This window comes from Chiroxiphia lanceolata, chromosome 2, assembly GCF_009829145.1.
Source record: "Chiroxiphia lanceolata isolate bChiLan1 chromosome 2, bChiLan1.pri, whole genome shotgun sequence".
Lineage (NCBI taxonomy): Eukaryota > Metazoa > Chordata > Aves > Passeriformes > Pipridae > Chiroxiphia > Chiroxiphia lanceolata.
This window is the reverse complement of record NC_045638.1, coordinates 16150333-16167026: the sequence shown is the minus strand read 5'-3', so window position 1 is coordinate 16167026 and position 16694 is coordinate 16150333. Positions and strand designations below refer to the sequence as shown.

The following is a 16694-nucleotide window of genomic DNA, read 5'->3' as shown; positions in this document are numbered from 1 at the left end:
ATGTAAGTTCCAAAAAAAAACTAAATTAGGAAAATTTTTACCATACTCCCTGCCTATGAATCTTTCCATTAAGACCATTCTCTTAATCAACAGTTGCACTTTGTCCAGCATTTAAACACTGCATGCATTTATATTTAGAACCAGGTAACACTTTGAGCTTGAGGTGGTTTTGTGTAGAAATTGAGGAGCTAGTCAAACCAGCTACCAGGGTGAAGAGAATTTTGTTGATGACTCCAGTGATTTCTACCCCAATTATGTGTTTCACATTTGCTTGGAAAAAAAAAAAAGTCAGCTTGGCATGTAGTAGCAGCTGAATCACCAGCTGATAGCATAGCATTTAAAGCCAGAATTAGAAGCCAGTGACAACTATAGTAGAGAGCTAAGTGTTGCTACATTACAGTTATTCCCAGAAAAGCTGCTCCTGTTCATCATCCAGAGCCCTTAAAACTGTGGCTTCCCTTTAGGCTTTCCATCAAGACAATGGAATAATTTCTTTTTTGTTTTCATACAACTTAGGACTGAATAAGGACTATTAAATTACCCAGCATGATTTTCTGTGTGTTGATATTAAATGTCGTCCGGTCTCTGGGATCCAGGCCCAGAGGCACACCTGACTAATCTCTCTCATTATGGGGTCCCGATTTGAAATGTCAAAGATGGGAAATCCACTTCACTGAAGAGTTTGTTCTGGCAGTTAATGATGCTTATTGTGAAAATCAATGCCTTATTTCTAATATTATTTCTCTGGCTTCATCATCCACCTACTTGTTCTTGTTATATCTTTGCCCTTTAGTCTGAAGATCTTTCTTGTATTCTGTAATTTCTTCTTGAATAAATACTTGTGCATCAGGCAAGGAAACTAAATATTTGGGCTGGTTTGGCTGTGTTTCTGAACACACTAAAGAGATGGAAATCTCTGACTCTTTAAATGTAGGCCATTCTTTCTATCTCTGAAATTATTTCTGTGACACTTTCTTGTACCATTTTCAATTTTCAAGCTATTTTAAAGGGCACTAGAACTGCATTCAGTTATGTCTCACCAATGTCCTTTGTTGAAAACTATCTTTTTACCCTGTATCAGTACTTTGCATACATGGTTTACTGTGTATTCTGAAAGTAACATGTTATTTATCAGCTGTAGTTACTTCAGACATGTAAAAGGCGGAAATTCAGTCTTCAGGCAAGTCACCTGTTCCATTCTTGGGTCACCTCCTTTTGCCAGCACTGTCTCACCCATGCATAACAAAATAACTGAAGTTTTTAAGTTGAAATGGACAACAGTAGTTCCCCAGCTTCCCTGATGATAAATTTGGAACCATGTCAGCAAAGTGGTTCTGTCTGGTGAACTTTGCAACTCCTGGTTCTCCAGCAAGGAGTGGATAAACTGAATCTGTGCTTTTAAACCTCATCACCATTTGTATGTTCTCTCAGATATGCTTTTCATTTTTCTAAAAGACCTCGTGTGTGATATTTTGGTTTGAGTATTAAGTTCTGTCTTAGAAGAAGACATGCATGCTTTCCTTTTCCCGAAATAACTATTCATTGGTTTAAACTAATCATTTTACCCCAATACTGTGTACCTCCTATCCCATTTAATAAGACTATCTGGTATTTGTATAGTAACCCTGGAACCAATGAATGCTAAAACATTAAGAATCTTTTTACTTAATTCAATAATTTCCATTCTTTGGCATCAGATCTCAGTATTACACAGAATTTACAAAGTAAATACCAAAATAAAATCTCTCTTACAATACCTTATTTCATATTTAGGAAAAGTCCTGAAAACCTTAACTCAGAACAGCTCAAGGAGAAAGAAAAGCAAGGTTTTTTCAGGGCAATAAAAAAGAAAAAGAAGAAATCTCAAACTGTAAGTATGCGGCATTTCTAATAAAAGAAGTTATATATGAATTACAAATTGGTTTTGAATTACACCATTTTAAAATGCTACATTAGTACAGTACCTTTATTGTATTTATGCTCATGTATATATCTATTTCTTCTTTTATTTTTTCTAGTCATTGTATGAAAGTCAAACTCTTTTCCTGTTCAGGGTTGATTTTTCTGCCTTTTCAAATATTTCTTCACTTACTAGTCCTGTGCATCTTTGTTTTCATTCAGACCCTTTGAGAGCCAGTTTTGATGCAAGTTTTAAGCTGATGTTGCAACAAATTCTTTTGCAGGATCTGGTGATACCAATCCAAGAATAGTAAACACATTGTTGTGTCTCCTCAGAGCTTGAATAATTTCAGGCACCCATGTGGAGGAAATCAGACTGTTATAAATGAGAATTCTTTCCAGTCTTTTTCGTATGAGTGTCTTGGTACCAGCCTCCATCTTCTTACTGCATCCCATGACTGGAATAAGGATGATGTATCTTAACCATTCTTAATGTTTTATGTTTCATTGAGGGAATGGATTGTGGCTTTTGTTATTCAGTACAAGTCTTTGTTGTCTCTTATACATTTTTACATTTTCATATACTTTTTGGGAGGGAAAAAGGACTTTCTTTTATCAGAGAAAAGTGATATATTGACACTTCACAAAGTTTTGTAGTCTCCCTAAGAACTGAAGTAACCTAAACATAATCTCATTCTCAGATGACAGTTCTGGAAACAGTGAAACATTTTGAATTTTATTTGCATAAAATTGTGATGTTTCTATAAGTGTAAATGCAGTTATAGTTTTGAAGATTCTCTGAATGGAGTAAACCATGCTCATTCTGGGCAAAGGGGAGTAAGGAGTGAGGTGGTATGACTCTGAGTGTTGGTGAAGGGCTGATCTGTTGAGAACTGGGGAAGAGGATTGGTTACCAGGTTTTTTGGGCTTTTTAAAGTTTCTTTGAACTGTGTGGAACATATGCGAACGTGTATTACCTAGCACTCAAAAAAGCATCTCACTTTCCTGCTGGGCAGGATTTAAAGCAATGGCATCTACCTCTCCTTCTGATCTTGTTCATCCTCATACCTGTGCACAGTTCAAATATAATCATTTGTATCACACAACTGAACAAAATGTCTCGATTATAGCTCTGGGATTATTTGATATCATTAGTTCCACTTGATATCATTGGTTCCACTGATGCATTTTCCAAAAAAAAAAAAAAAAAAAGAAATGTTAAATTTGCACTGTTAAAGTCTACTCTGATTCCAGCCATTCAGACATGGTGACAGGGAACACTCTGATAGCTCAGCTGATAGATGGTGTATCAACTACTTCCAGATTAAACTGTGTGAAGGAAATATAGACTGGATTGTGTTGCATCTCAAAATCTGGCACTTTACAAAACACTTAAATCAAAAGTACCTTGATCTGTAGCTACCAAAGTCATCACTGATTACAAGATAGGACAGATTTATACATAATCCTTACTCCTGTTTCTTCTCACTCTTAAGAAGAGGGGTAGAGGGGAACAGGAAAGGAGAGAGAGGTTTCACATAAGGGAAAAGTATATTTGCTACTTAGAGCTGGTATCCTCACAGAAGATGAGTGAATTAGTGAAATAAGGTAGTGATACAACTCTTGCATCCTTAACTAGAAACTCGCTGAGATCAACTTGATTTTTTGATCCAATCAGAGACCTCTTTTCACTTCTACTTGGAGCTGATTAAGAGGATGGTATCTAGGGACAGACTGTACCACTGATGTGTGTACAAGTGTCTGGTTAAAACACTGTTCTTCGTTCTTCACCTCTTAGTTGAAGACATCTACCTAACAGACATTGGGATGTTCTTTAGGATCTTCCAGCACAAGCAAAAGTTACTGCCTCCAGTTCAGCACCAAGTTTGACTTCAGTACTAAAAGCTGTTAACAGCGCTGTAATATTACCTCTTCAACGAATAATGTTTTCTATGATTTCATATTAAAAGTCAGTTGTGACTACCCAAGGTTTTTTTCTGAGGGTTAAAATATAGTGTCCTAGGAGTACGAAATATCAGTTATTTACTCAAACACAGACTTTCTGCAGCAAATAGCAAACTAAACCTGAGGACTGTCACAGTGCTGGGAAGCACATCATAGCTACGATTTACTTCTGATATCCTTTGGCAAGTCTCATTTTGTTGGTCATCGTCATAGAAGTCATACAAGATATCTGAAACTGGATTCAAGGCATCTTCTTAGTAACATCATTCTCAAAATATCTAATAGCCCAGAACTGATCCCAGTTCCTGACACCTCCTCCTGCAGAGTCATTCCCATGAATCATTCTCCCTAGATTTCTCCAGGTGCAGTACCTCATGGGATAATAATTGTTACTGCCTGTTATGGGAATTCTTTGCAATGTTGCTTTTGCAGAGCTGTTCTTATCCATTCTCCTTTTCATCTCGTTTGAAGTCTTTTAGTAACATAGTAAAAGTTTTTGAGGATTTCTAGAGTCACAGTTTTTTCTGTCCTCTGCCATCAAACAATTTCATATCCATGAGGGTTGTGCATTGTCAGTAGGCACTATCTTCAGAGGAGCCTGAGTTTTGCAGATTTTGGCACAAATTTCAAGCTATCGGTCTGAAGAAATTACTCTTTGGGAAAAATTGTTGCAGGTGAGCATTTCTTTTAGCAATGCTTTCATTCCTTTTTAATTTAATGAATTTGAAACAGGAAGATCTTCTGACCATAAAGTTCCGAAACCTAAGCTATGCTAATTTTTTACTTTCTTTCATTAATTTGGATGGAATCTAGAAGCTGAGAAAGCTGTTTGAAACCCCTTGCTTTTGGTAGTGCACCCATCATTCTGTTTAGTCATATAGTAATTCTATTGCATTATAAAGTTTTCTTATGACAGGCAGAATAATGCAAGACACAGCATATGTGTCCTGTTCTTGTTTGCACCTGAGTAGGTCTCATTCATAATTTTAATATCTTACGGTTCTGTTTGCTGTTTGTGCATCCATTGATGTGCTCTTTGGTTGTGCTAGAGAAATTAAAATAAAACAGCCAGTGTCCTTGCACTTATACATGAAGTTGTTAATGGCATATTTATGATAGAACTGAAATAATTCATCTTGGAGCCCTAAATCTTTCTGCAATTTAAAAACAGAATACTTTTATTTTTTTACTCATTCTGAAACCAATTGCTATTATTGTTAGTGTATCTTTGATATTTTCTTTATATAAAAATAAAAAATGTCACACTGCTTTAGGTCATTATCATAAGTACAAATGATTGCCAGAGTTACAGGATTTAATTCAAAGCTCAGTAAAGTCAAAAAGACCTACCCGTTGTTTCCAAAAAGCTTTGAAACACACTTTGCATTCCTAATGAACCTGGAAATAAGAAGAGGTGTACTGATCTTTTTTTACATGCTTTCTATGCATTGAGATCCTTGAATTTGTTCCATAGGCTTTTTTGTTCAATCATTGTTGTATTTTCCCAAAGAAAATTATAGGCTTTATAACATGTATTGTTGGAATTAAAAAAAAAAAGAAAGAAAGAAAGAAAGAAAAAGGATTAATATAGTAAGGGCAGATCTCTCGAATTTAAATACTATGCATTTAGTTTTTGTATCTTATATTGCAGACAGACTCAACCAACGGGGAGAATCCAAGCATCAAGAAATCCCTCTTTCCTCTTTTTAATTCAAAGAATAATTTAAAGCATAGTTCTTCTTTGAAAAAGCTTCCTGTAGTCACTCTACCCATGGTATTAATTTTTAAGTACAGTAGCGCTGTAAAATGCTCCAGTAAATTTGTTTTACTGACTACAGCAGCATGTGGTTTATTTTCATGGTGTCACTTCCTCTTCATGCCAGTTAAGTATCTTGGGCCAGTTCAATAAATTTAAGTAAAATTCTATTGAAATAGGCTGTGCCTAAAAAATTTTTTTATAGTATTTGATATACTGAAAATGTAACATACACAGTTCCAGAGAGAATGACTCCTGGGAGTAAGACTAAAGAAGGAAAATAGTTGGGAAATAGTTGTGAAATTGTGAATGTTTAAAAATAAACTGTCTCGTTCTGTTTCAATCAGGAAAAAAATTAACCTGGTTTGGTTTATAGCTATATCATAAATACATATGTTTATAAAAACTGCTATTTATATATAAATTTAATCAATCAAGTATTAACAAGGGATTATCTGAAAAAGAAATTTTAGCTCATGTGTCTTGTATTTTTGTTTGTCTTGTTTCTTCATGATAAAAAGCAGCTTGCATTAAAAATAGGTTACTTTTTGATTTTTTTTTTTTTTTGCTTAGAATTCTTGAAATGAGATAAAAATCTGCATCTAAGTTTTAAATTCTCCTTCTGCCATAAAATTTCACCTGGGACTGTTTCCTAATTTTTGCTTTAGTTTGGGATATTTGTGGAGGAGAAGAAAGAAGGGAAAAGAAAAAGCTCTTTGTTTTGTGATGGCAAAATCAGTCAGGACATCAGTTTAGAGAGACTTTGGTCTGCTTCACTTGGGAACAAATTTATAGAACTGATCCATGGTCTTAACTGCAGTATGGAATGCTTTTTAAATGAAGATGAGGCTCAACAATATTTTTATTTTTTTTATTTTTAAGGCCTTGTTTAACTGCTCTCTCTTACAGCAAATAACACTAACAGCATGCGAATGCTTTAAGGGCTAAGGGTAGAGCAAATCTGCATGCTATCCACAGTCACTTGCTCTTACTATGGGGAAAATTATTGAAAGGTCATTGCAATTCTGTTGCAGTAATGGGTTTCCCTTGTTTTCTGTAATTAACTGTGGGAAATTATTTACAGCTATTCTTAAGAATATATTAGGAGACCAGTATTTAATATTTTGTTGCAGATGCCTAACACTGATGGTCAGGATCTCTTGGCATTACAGAAAGCCATTCATTCTTCTAATCACCAGAGCAGCAGGCAGAAGGATTGGCATCCTGAGAAGATGACAGAAATCCAGCCTCATGTAAGTGGCATTATCATTTCCCTGTATTTTAGTATCAATGAGGTATCTTGAAAGCTTTTTCTCTGGTGAATAGAAAAATTGCATTTGACATTATTTCCCAAACTTCTGATTCTCTGCTGATTGAACATAATAAATCATATGCCTGTGGTCCTGCATAATTTTTTGAAAATCTGGATATGAATGACAAGGAAAAGAGAGATTAAATGTCCCTGTGTCAGTCTTCAAGCCCTTCAAAATATTATGTTTTTGTATTAGAGGCAAGCAGTGTTTCAGTGCACATCTGTGGGTTCAATGCAATGCTGTACCAAAGCCCTCAAGAGAGCTCAGTTAGGAAGGGTGAATCCTGAGGCCATGCTGCCACAAGGCACAGTTTGATACTTGCGGTGGTCACCAGAGCAGCAAGACCATGTCATGGTGTGGCTGGCACAGACTGCAGTTTAAGCAGGCTTCATTTTTGGAGCATAGAACTGCAGTAATGCAACTTTTTTTCTCCAGTTCTAAAACCAGCTTTGGGGACAGGGTTTGGGAGGGAGCTTCAGTGCCATGCTCTGCTGCCATCACACTGAAAACTGGAAAAGAGGGTTTGTTGCAGCTGCAGCATTTGAAGAAACAAGTTGCTCTGTGAGACATGGAATTTAGTGAGGCTGTTTTCATATCACTTTGTGTACTCAGGCTTCCCCAGGCTTCTGTTACCCATGGTCAGTAACTCCGTATCTCCATTTTCCTTCATACTGCTCACCAGTTAAAGAAGCTGTGAGAGACCAGAGCTGCTTATCTCCCAGCTGGCAACAAGCAAAATATGGTACTGCAGAGTTCTGCCAGACCTTGTTTCAGTGCAGATGATTACTTAAGACTCTCTCTAACCCCTAACTGATGTTCACAAAATTTTTAAGACCTTTGTATTTCTGATAGCTGTGCCTCACAAAATGTGGCTAAGGTTCTAAAGTTAATAGCTGGAGAAGTGACAGATGGACAGCTAATGCAATTGTCTATGCCTGCATTTTCAAAGGAAACAAGGATGAAATAATTGATGGGAGCAATTTTTTTTTCTGATGTAGAAAAGGCTCCACTTTGTCAGGTAGCTAGTAGATTGAATCGTGATGAGAAGACATTTTCTCAGGTGTGTAGTCATAGCTTGTAATGAAATATACCAAATGAATACAAATTAAAAGTCCTGTGAAGTTCAAGATATTCAGTTTAAGTTATGACAGTTTTGTTGTAGGAATTCTGATATGATGGAGAGCAGGTCAAATGCTTTTCTGCCTGTCTTTCAGAGCCAGCCATTAAAATCTCTTCGAAAGCTCTTACACCTCTCTTCAAACCATCCTGTCCCTGCTGAGCCCCGCTTCCAGCCCTTACCAAGTCAGCCAGCCAAAGCTTCTTTTTCTGAAGTGCGGATTCACCCCATGAGCCAGAGCTCCAGCAGCGGCAGCAGCAACGTGCGGCAGGAGGCTCCGCCCAAAAGCAGGCCAACCCTGCAGATCCCGAGCCAGCTGGAACCCACCTGGCACGTCTCCCCTGTGAACAGGAGCGTGAGTGATGGGCCTCCCTACTCCGACCAGCTGCCTTCCAAGAGCGGACAGAACGGGCACACATACACCCGGACAAACCGGTCGCGAATGCCAAACCTGAATGACTTAAAAGAGACAGCCTTGTAATTGCACTCCAGAGAATAGGCCAGTTTGGGTGGAGATCAGCATAGGGGAGTGGTGGTGGTTCTGGTGATGGTAAGACTGCATTTTCAGCTTTATAAAGGTGTGCAATATGTACATGTGGAGCTATGCTGTTTGGCACCACGGAGAGAGTCAGGGATTATACAGTAAAACAAGTTGAACTATGAATTACCAGTCATCAGAAATGTCGCTGGATGCCAGACAGAGTGTGCAGGTCAGGGAGAAAATGCATTGCCACTTTCTCTCATTTACATTCCAGCTCAGTGCACATCTCTGTCTGAAAGCTGGGAGACTTCTGGTATGTATTGGCACTTATAAGGGTGAAAACATTCATGTCTAGACCTATGCCCTTACTACATTTTTTGCTGCCTAGTTAAAACAGTGGGGTTTATGTGATAAAAGTGTATCCCTGTTAAGGGTTTAAAGTTAAATTGTATGTCTTAAATTTGTTTTTTAAATTTCCATATTTGATAGGATTTGTAATATTTATTTATGATGACCTAATATCGTACTGTTATAATCATATCTTTTATGTTATAATGTAAAGTTATTTTGAGCTGTTTGAAACATTGTGAAGCAGTGCAACAGCTACAGTAGTTTCTATAAAAAAATAACAGTAACATTTATATATTGCATCAGGAGTATTTTATTCTATATATAAATATATATATAAATGGAAAATAACTGTCTGTTTTTTAAATATACTCATTTAAAAAAAAAGTATTGTTATGACACTATCTGCCATATTTTTTATACATTTGTGATATAAAGTGCAGTATTATACTTCTAATAAAGGAAGTTGAATGAGGATATAAACGTGACTGTAACAGTATGAATCTTGCTTGGCTATGAGAGCCCAGTATTGTAGGCATTATTGGTAACAAACAAAAGACAACATTCAATTCCAAGCTTTTTTATGGGCTATTTTGTTGGAAATATTGGCTAAATGTAAGAGACTGCAGAACTGTACAGTAATCTAAATGTGGTATGTTCTCCCCTGTGTCCTTAGCTTTCCTAGTAATATTAATGGGATTTCTGCATCTGCATCCAGAGCACAGAGCCCCAGTACCAAATTTTTGTTTCCTCTAAAGAAATAAAGTGCCCCATGACTACAAGAGAAAGCAGGTGCTCTTCCACTTAATAGCAGGGGTGAAAACCAAAGAAACATAGCATGAATTGCAAGTGAAATGCAAACTTCGACACTTACACATAGCATGGCACTGCAGATCATGGTATAAGCTTTTATGCATATGTGTATTTTACATCTTGTTTAGCAATCTATTAATTAATAAGATAAACACTGTATTAAAATTTAAACTACTCTTGCACTTTTTATTATATTTCAGGATGTACTTAAATCTACAAATCTGGTATTTGGATATTGAGGGAGAAGGTTGCCATGCAGCTTAATTTCTCTTTAGGTCTTATTATCTAAATACTCCCATAACCAGTTCAGTTACCAGTCTCAGCAAAACACTAGATCTTGGGTTCCAGTCTCCTGTACAACATAGTTAAAACTGCCTTTACGTTGGTGAATGTCAAGTGTAGCAAATACACACCCTGATTCCTCTGTTGCTACCGGTAAATTAAATCAAAGGTTAGCCAGTAGGAGTCAAGAGTTATGCCAGTCTAAACTTTGTGCAATAAGAGGAGAGCCAGGCCTGTAGTGTCAGAACAATACAATCTTTCCTTTTTTAAATACATTAGTTCAACTCCCTCATTACTCTGCAACACAGTTTGTTTTCTAGATGCTCTTGTTGTAAGACACTTGTACTTGCAAATACATTGTCTTTTCCAAAAGAGATTAACCTGAATGTAAATTTGATGATTTAGCCATAGATGTAGTTAACAGAAGAAGCCAGGCAGTTAGAGCTGAACTTCCTACTTGTATAACAATGCAAAACTGGACATGCTGTTCAGTACTCTTGAGTCATACCAAAGTTCTAACACAGCAAATTCGGCACCACTACTGTAAAAATTTATCAGAAAGAACAGAACGGAAGGATGTCATATAGGGTTTGTCCAGGGCTAAAAGTCAGTCTAGTAAATTTGAAAAATTACAAAATAAGAATTCTTTCTTTGTCAATTGCCTGCAAGAAATGTGCATGTGATTTTTCTATAGATATATATGGTATATGATATTTCTCTATATATGATATATACTGTATTGATATATCATATATATAGCATATAAAAATACAGTAGACATGAAAGGGTATTCAGTTTTTTTCTAAGTTCAGTGGCATCCAGGAAAGACATTGTGATATTTACTAGTCATCACTGTTGGAGTTTAGCAGCATACTTCAGCAACCTCTGTTAGATTCACTTCTTGGTCACAGCTAGGTTAACCCTGCTTTAAAATGGCCTGATGCCACTGAAATCCCTCACAAAAGCATTGTCCAAGAGAGAGTGGGGCTCTAAGCAGTGTGGTTTTAATGTCTCTTTTAGGGCAATGGAACTGGGGTTGTTTAGTCTGGAGAAGAGGAGGCTCAGGGGGGACCTCATCACTCTGTACAATGACCGAAAAGGAGTTTGTAGCCAGGTGGGGGTCAGCCTCTTCTCCCATGTCTCAAGTGAAAGGATGAGAGGAAATGGTCTTCTGTTGTGCCAGGAGAGATTCAAATCAGATATTAGAAAATAAAGAAAGTCACTGAAAGAGGGGTTAGGCATTGGAATAAGTTGATCAGGGAGGTATCACTGGCTCTGGAAGTGTTCCAGAGGTGTCTGGCTGTGGCACATTGGAATGTGAATTAGAGGTGATTCTGGTGGTGCTGGGTTGACAGTTGGACTAAATGATCCTGAAGGTCTCTTCCAAGCTTGATGATTCTGTTTCCCAACAAATGGTCAGAGTAGACTCTTCTGTGCTTTGTGGATATGTATCCTTTTGCCTGTGCAAGATTTTTAGCTTGTTGGTAAGAGCTTCATGCTGGGGATGATGATACTGGGCTGTATGTGGCTGTTCTTATTTCTAGCAAGGAAAAATGTTTCCAAAGGATTTTTTTCTTCAGTACCTATGGAGTTAAATCAGGATAATCTCTGACTGTACATATAGCTGTTTAAAATAGTTAGCAAATCTTCAAAGGTGACCCAAGGAATGTTCAAGTATTTGGTGGCCCATAGTTACAGAAAGTTGTTTCTACTTCATACTACATCTTCTTCTCCAGTTCAACAAACCATAGTAGATTTCAGTTGAATACTAAATTGTGTTAAATGTATGTAGTATTTTCTTTCTTCTGTTGAAAGAAATTCCAGCAGCTCGGCCAGCTGGTGCTGGGATGAATTGTGTATTTTTAACTTGGTCTAACTTCCCAATATTTAGAATATTGCTAATGTAATTTTGTCGGGGCTTTCAAAGGAGTCTTATTATAGTGACTGAGATTTGCTGGCTTAATAAAGGGAAGAGAATTACAGAGCAAACTATTTTCTAAGTGTGAGCTTTCCTTTTCGCTGGTCTATGAGTCTTGTGCTACATGCTCTATAGATTTACTTAGTATAAAGAAACTTAGTTGAACTACATTTTGTTCTTTGGCAATCTGTTTTGCCTTATGGCATCATTAATGATGTGAATAGAAAGGAAACTAAGTTTCAGAAATTATAGTCATTTTGCAGAACTCAAGCTGCCTAAACTTGTCTATCTGTTTTTGCTATAACTCTTGAGCTCTTTTTAACAGAAAAAGAAGTACCTTAAGCTCATCTTAACTGAAATTGTATTTGTGTCTAAGCTGTCCTTTTAAACTGCCATGTAAATGTATTAACCTAGAACAACATCTATTTTCAGCAGACCTGACCACAGAGAACAGTCCCTTAGAGCTCTTTAATGCTTTTTGCTCCATTTATTGCTGTCCAAGCTTCATTGCTCCTCCGAGAGGTCACCAGGGCAGAGCACTGGGAGAGTTCTTGGCAGGAACTCAGTGGTCCCAGATTTGATCTCCTTCCTAAAACATTCCCCAAACACTACCCTGTTTGCCAATACTTGTTCTTTTAGATCAATATTAAAACAGGCTTCAAACTTCCAAATGTATCAGACACCCTCAGATTGTCTTTCAGGATGTCACCTTTCTCTCTGCCACACCAACTTGTTTCTGGGAACAAGGCTGGAGTGACTCTTCAAGAAGCAGTGGCCTGTGGTAGGCTTTTAGCCATTCCTTATCATTGCAATTAGGTCTCTTAACAGGTGAATCTTACTTGTCTAAAAAGCTACATACCAACCTTTTTTTTAATTCAGAAGCTGCTGTAGCCATTAGCTGAGTAGACTCCTGTGTTCACACAGAAAAAAAAATGTATTCTCAACAATTCAGTGCTGTAGACCTCCCTGCAAGAAGAGGGAACACAGATGATACAGCTCTGAAAGCACTGTTGTGATCTAGGTAGCTAAGGCAAAACCCAGCCACTTTCGAGAGGAGCCATGCTCTGGAAGTATTGGGGTTTTCACTCATGTTTCATTTTTTTGTTGTCTTATAATGATTTGATGGTGAGACATGCTTCAAAAATACCTGCATGCAATCAACTCCATATGTTTTGAACACTGTCAGAGTAGAGCTGGGAGAACATCTGCATCCCAGTCACACAAAGAGTAGGAAAGGATAGCCATACATAATATACTGCAAATTGTGGGGTGGCAATGAATATTTTTCCATTCAAGCTAGCATACATAATACATTTGTCAATGGTGGTACTGTCACAAAACCATGCATCTAGGCTGTTGTTCATGTAAGTAGGCCACCATCTGAATAGGAGTGCCACAGAAGATGGTTGGAATGGTGATGTATGTGCCCTATGTAACTATTTTTTAAATTACCTTCAAATCAGGACACTATTTAGAACAGGTGCCTTTCCCTACACAGCTCTTTCTAATGGTGTCATGATATTAACCATTCATTACTGGGTTTGTAGCGAATGAGGAAACAAGCCATTTAACTTCTGGCCTTTGTTAAAAGGGTTGTGATTTGAATAACCTTTTAATTTAACACAGCTTGGAAGTTCTAGATGTTGGCACCTTTTTCAATGGATCAAACAGCAGCATCAATGCTCAGGCTCATCAGGCAAGTGAAGGCTTGTGCACATCACTTGTACTGAAACAGAAGATTTCTCATTTTGCAATCATGAAGCAAATTTCATGGAAATTAAGCAAGCAAATTTTATAGGAGATCCTCTTTCAATTTTAGGAGAAAAACTGTGTTAGGTCATCTGTTCTGTGGGTAGACTGTCTTAACAGCTACCGTGTGAGACAGCATAGTAAATCTGATGTATTAGGTCTAAATTTTACTTGCTCTGAGTTCTACTTGGATGCAATTTTGACCTGTGCACAGCCAATTGGTTTGATGCAAAATTGTCTTTTGACACACCTAAGTGGAAGATGCATGAGAGGTGTGAGAGGACCAGCCCCACTATGTCTGGATGCTTTCATTCCACCAAATCATATTGCTCAGGCTCTTTAGACCATAACTCAAAATATGCAGCTGGGCAAAAGTGGACTCTTAACACATGGCCCGAGAGTCTGAACAAGGATTTGTCTCTTAGCCTAAGAGTGACTATACATCTCTTGTCTTCTCTGCAAGTCAATCTACCTCCTCTCTCTTGCAGAATGTGGTCAAGGCTGGGTTTTGTTTGTTCTGAGCTTTTTATTGACTCCAACTGTTTGAAGAGACATCTGAAAAGATTCTTCCTCTAGGTACTGTTAGCAACCAAGTAATAAAATATTGATGGGCCTTCATCTAAATACTTCTGAAACCTCCAAGCCATCTGAGCTCTCCCTCTAGAATCCAATGACATCCTTTGCACTGCTTTGCAGTCTCCCTTGCCCTTCCCTTTGTGGTTCTAAATATTGCAGTTGCCTTGTTCCTTTGTTGTTTCTCTAGTGCAGATTTCAGGGAGTTAGAGGCCTTATCTACTACTCCACCCTGTTTGCTGTTTTACTTAAACAGCTATCCTTAGACTTGCTCAGGATTTTCTTCATTTTAATTTTCCATTTCATCTGGGTGAGATACCTTACCTCATCGTGCCCCGCCAAAACACGCTGCCTGCCAGGCTTTTCGTTCCACCAGGTCTCTGTTTTCACAGGGCGGTTCTCTGGATCCATTCTGAGAAATGCAAGGTGGCATCTTAATTGTACAGGCATAGAAATGTGTTGTGAAGTAGCTTTCCATGTCCTGAAGTAACTTTCCATGTCATAGAGCTTTTCATTAGCAACGTTAAAGCATATTCATAGCACAAGATGGAAACCGCTATTCAACTTTCCTATAGGATGTGAACCTCTTGGTGTAAACTCTTGACATGTAAATCCAACGGCAGAGCTTTTAATTGTTTAGTTACAAGGCAAAAACTTTAAGTATAAGTAACTGTCCTTGACTTTCCTTTTTTTTTTTTTTTTACTAGTGCACATCTTAGACTCGTACTACTGAAGGATATGACTAATTAAAAGGAGTAACATTATTTTTGGTTTATATGGAACAATAAGCTAAAATATTCCCTGAAACCATAATTTGGTTGGAAATTCTATGCAGGCATTTTAAAATCTGGTTAAATATGATAAGGACTTCCAGGACTGCTAGATCTCCACTGTGAAATGCTGAATTTTAAATTTGTGTCATTTGAGAGAAAAGAAGGAAGAATGAAGTTTAGGAAATCTTTTTTTTTTTTCCCACAATCTGCCAGTACAGACTATTCCAAAATTAGCAGGCTGAGGAGGCAGCTTTCAAACTTCTAAATTTATGTATAAGATTCTCTGATTTTTTTTAACAGCTACTAGAAATCTAAAGCGCACAAACTTTTAAATCTACCGTGCTTTCTGTTGTGGAAGGGATATGTTGTGGTGTTACCCTTTTTAATCCTGGAATACAAATTGATTTTAAAATGTGTTGAATATTTAAGGATGACTTCATGCAAGTTAATAAACCATTGTAAAGTGTTTGTATACAACCCTTTGTATCATGTTGTTGGTACACCTTACCAAATTTTTTTTGAGCATGTATCCATCCTTAACTTCTGTACAATTTCTATTGTCGCTGTAAATATTCTAAAAGAGAAAAAAAAATCCTGTGGTAACCTTAATTATAAGCATGGAATGGTTAATTTTTACTGAGCACAATGTATTTTTGAATGGGCCTTCCAAAATATGTCTTTAATAAAAATGCAGATTTGCACTAGAACACTGGCATTGTTCAACAGCTGATCTTATTCCTGACCTATCTCCTCCAGAGCACCTCTCCATATACATAGGTTGGCTAAGATGAGTGGAACAGGCCAGAATCAGACTCCTGTGCCTGATGGATCGCTGCCAGGTCCTGGCTAACTCCCTGCTCTGAGAAGCCAGCTTGTATCTGTCTGCAAGTGTGATGTTTCCAAAGCACCTTGTTGCCCACCATTCCTGTAGTCTCACTGCAGGCATCGAGGGTGGTTTCTTCCTTCAGGACCAGAATCTCTGCTGCTCCCTCTTTTAAACAGTACCAACCCACCAACCCCCTCAGCAGGCACTACCAGAAATTAGAAGGCCCTGATAGTTTCCAGCCAGTAGCCTTTGCTGCAGAAAAGTATCATGTTGGAATTTCATTATTGCCACACGTAAACTGAGACCCTTTTAGGCAATATTTAGGTGTCAGCAATAAGGTTTAGATTGGTTCCTCTTTAATGTGTCCTGGCCATGACTTTTTTTGTTATTGTGTGCAGTTTTAAAAAACTTTAAATATTCTCTGCTAGTCTCTCATTCTTCAGGATAAGTTTGCAACAGAGGAGTAGGGACCACTTTACCTTGGCCTCTCATCTTTCCCCTCTGACCTTCAGCAGTAGATTTGCTGAAAGCCAGGACTTACAGTATGTTAGATCCAAACAGCTGCCCAATGGCTTATGCAGCAACCACAGCCTGGTGAGACCATGCTGCTGCCCAGTGCCTGCACTGAACTGTGCCCATCACCTCCCCAAGAGGGAAACCACTGACCCAAACTGATGTCTTCAATTTCTACCAGGACAAGCAGTCCAGTACTTTAATGCCTGTTTCCCTGAGGTGTCTAGAGCTCTGGGCACACTTGGCTTTACTCTTACAACCTTACTTGGCTCTTACTCTTTCAAGGATCTTGTTGTAGTGACCCCTTTTCTGTACCCCCTGCAGAGCCCCAGAAAATGGAGTGGCCACCTCCTTGAAGAGGAACTCCA

General features: G+C 37.8%; 1 protein-coding gene across 2 annotated transcripts in view; it reads left to right on the top strand.

Moving 5' to 3' along the window:
* CDKL5 (cyclin dependent kinase like 5) overlaps positions 1–15694 on the top strand; it is a 127317-nt gene extending 111623 nt beyond the window's left edge. Inside the window, exons 15-18 of one of the 2 annotated variants that reach the window (XM_032678571.1) lie at positions 1774–1870; positions 5516–5638; positions 6754–6873; positions 8148–15694. In XM_032678571.1, the coding sequence (XP_032534462.1) occupies positions 1774–1870; positions 5516–5638; positions 6754–6873; positions 8148–8531 (724 nt within the window). In that variant the 3' untranslated portion in view covers positions 8532–15694. The remainder of the gene's footprint in view (positions 1–1773; positions 1871–5515; positions 5639–6753; positions 6874–8147) is intronic. The other variant, XM_032678572.1, reaches the window with a different exon arrangement.
* Positions 15695–16694: the final 1000 nt, after the last annotated feature.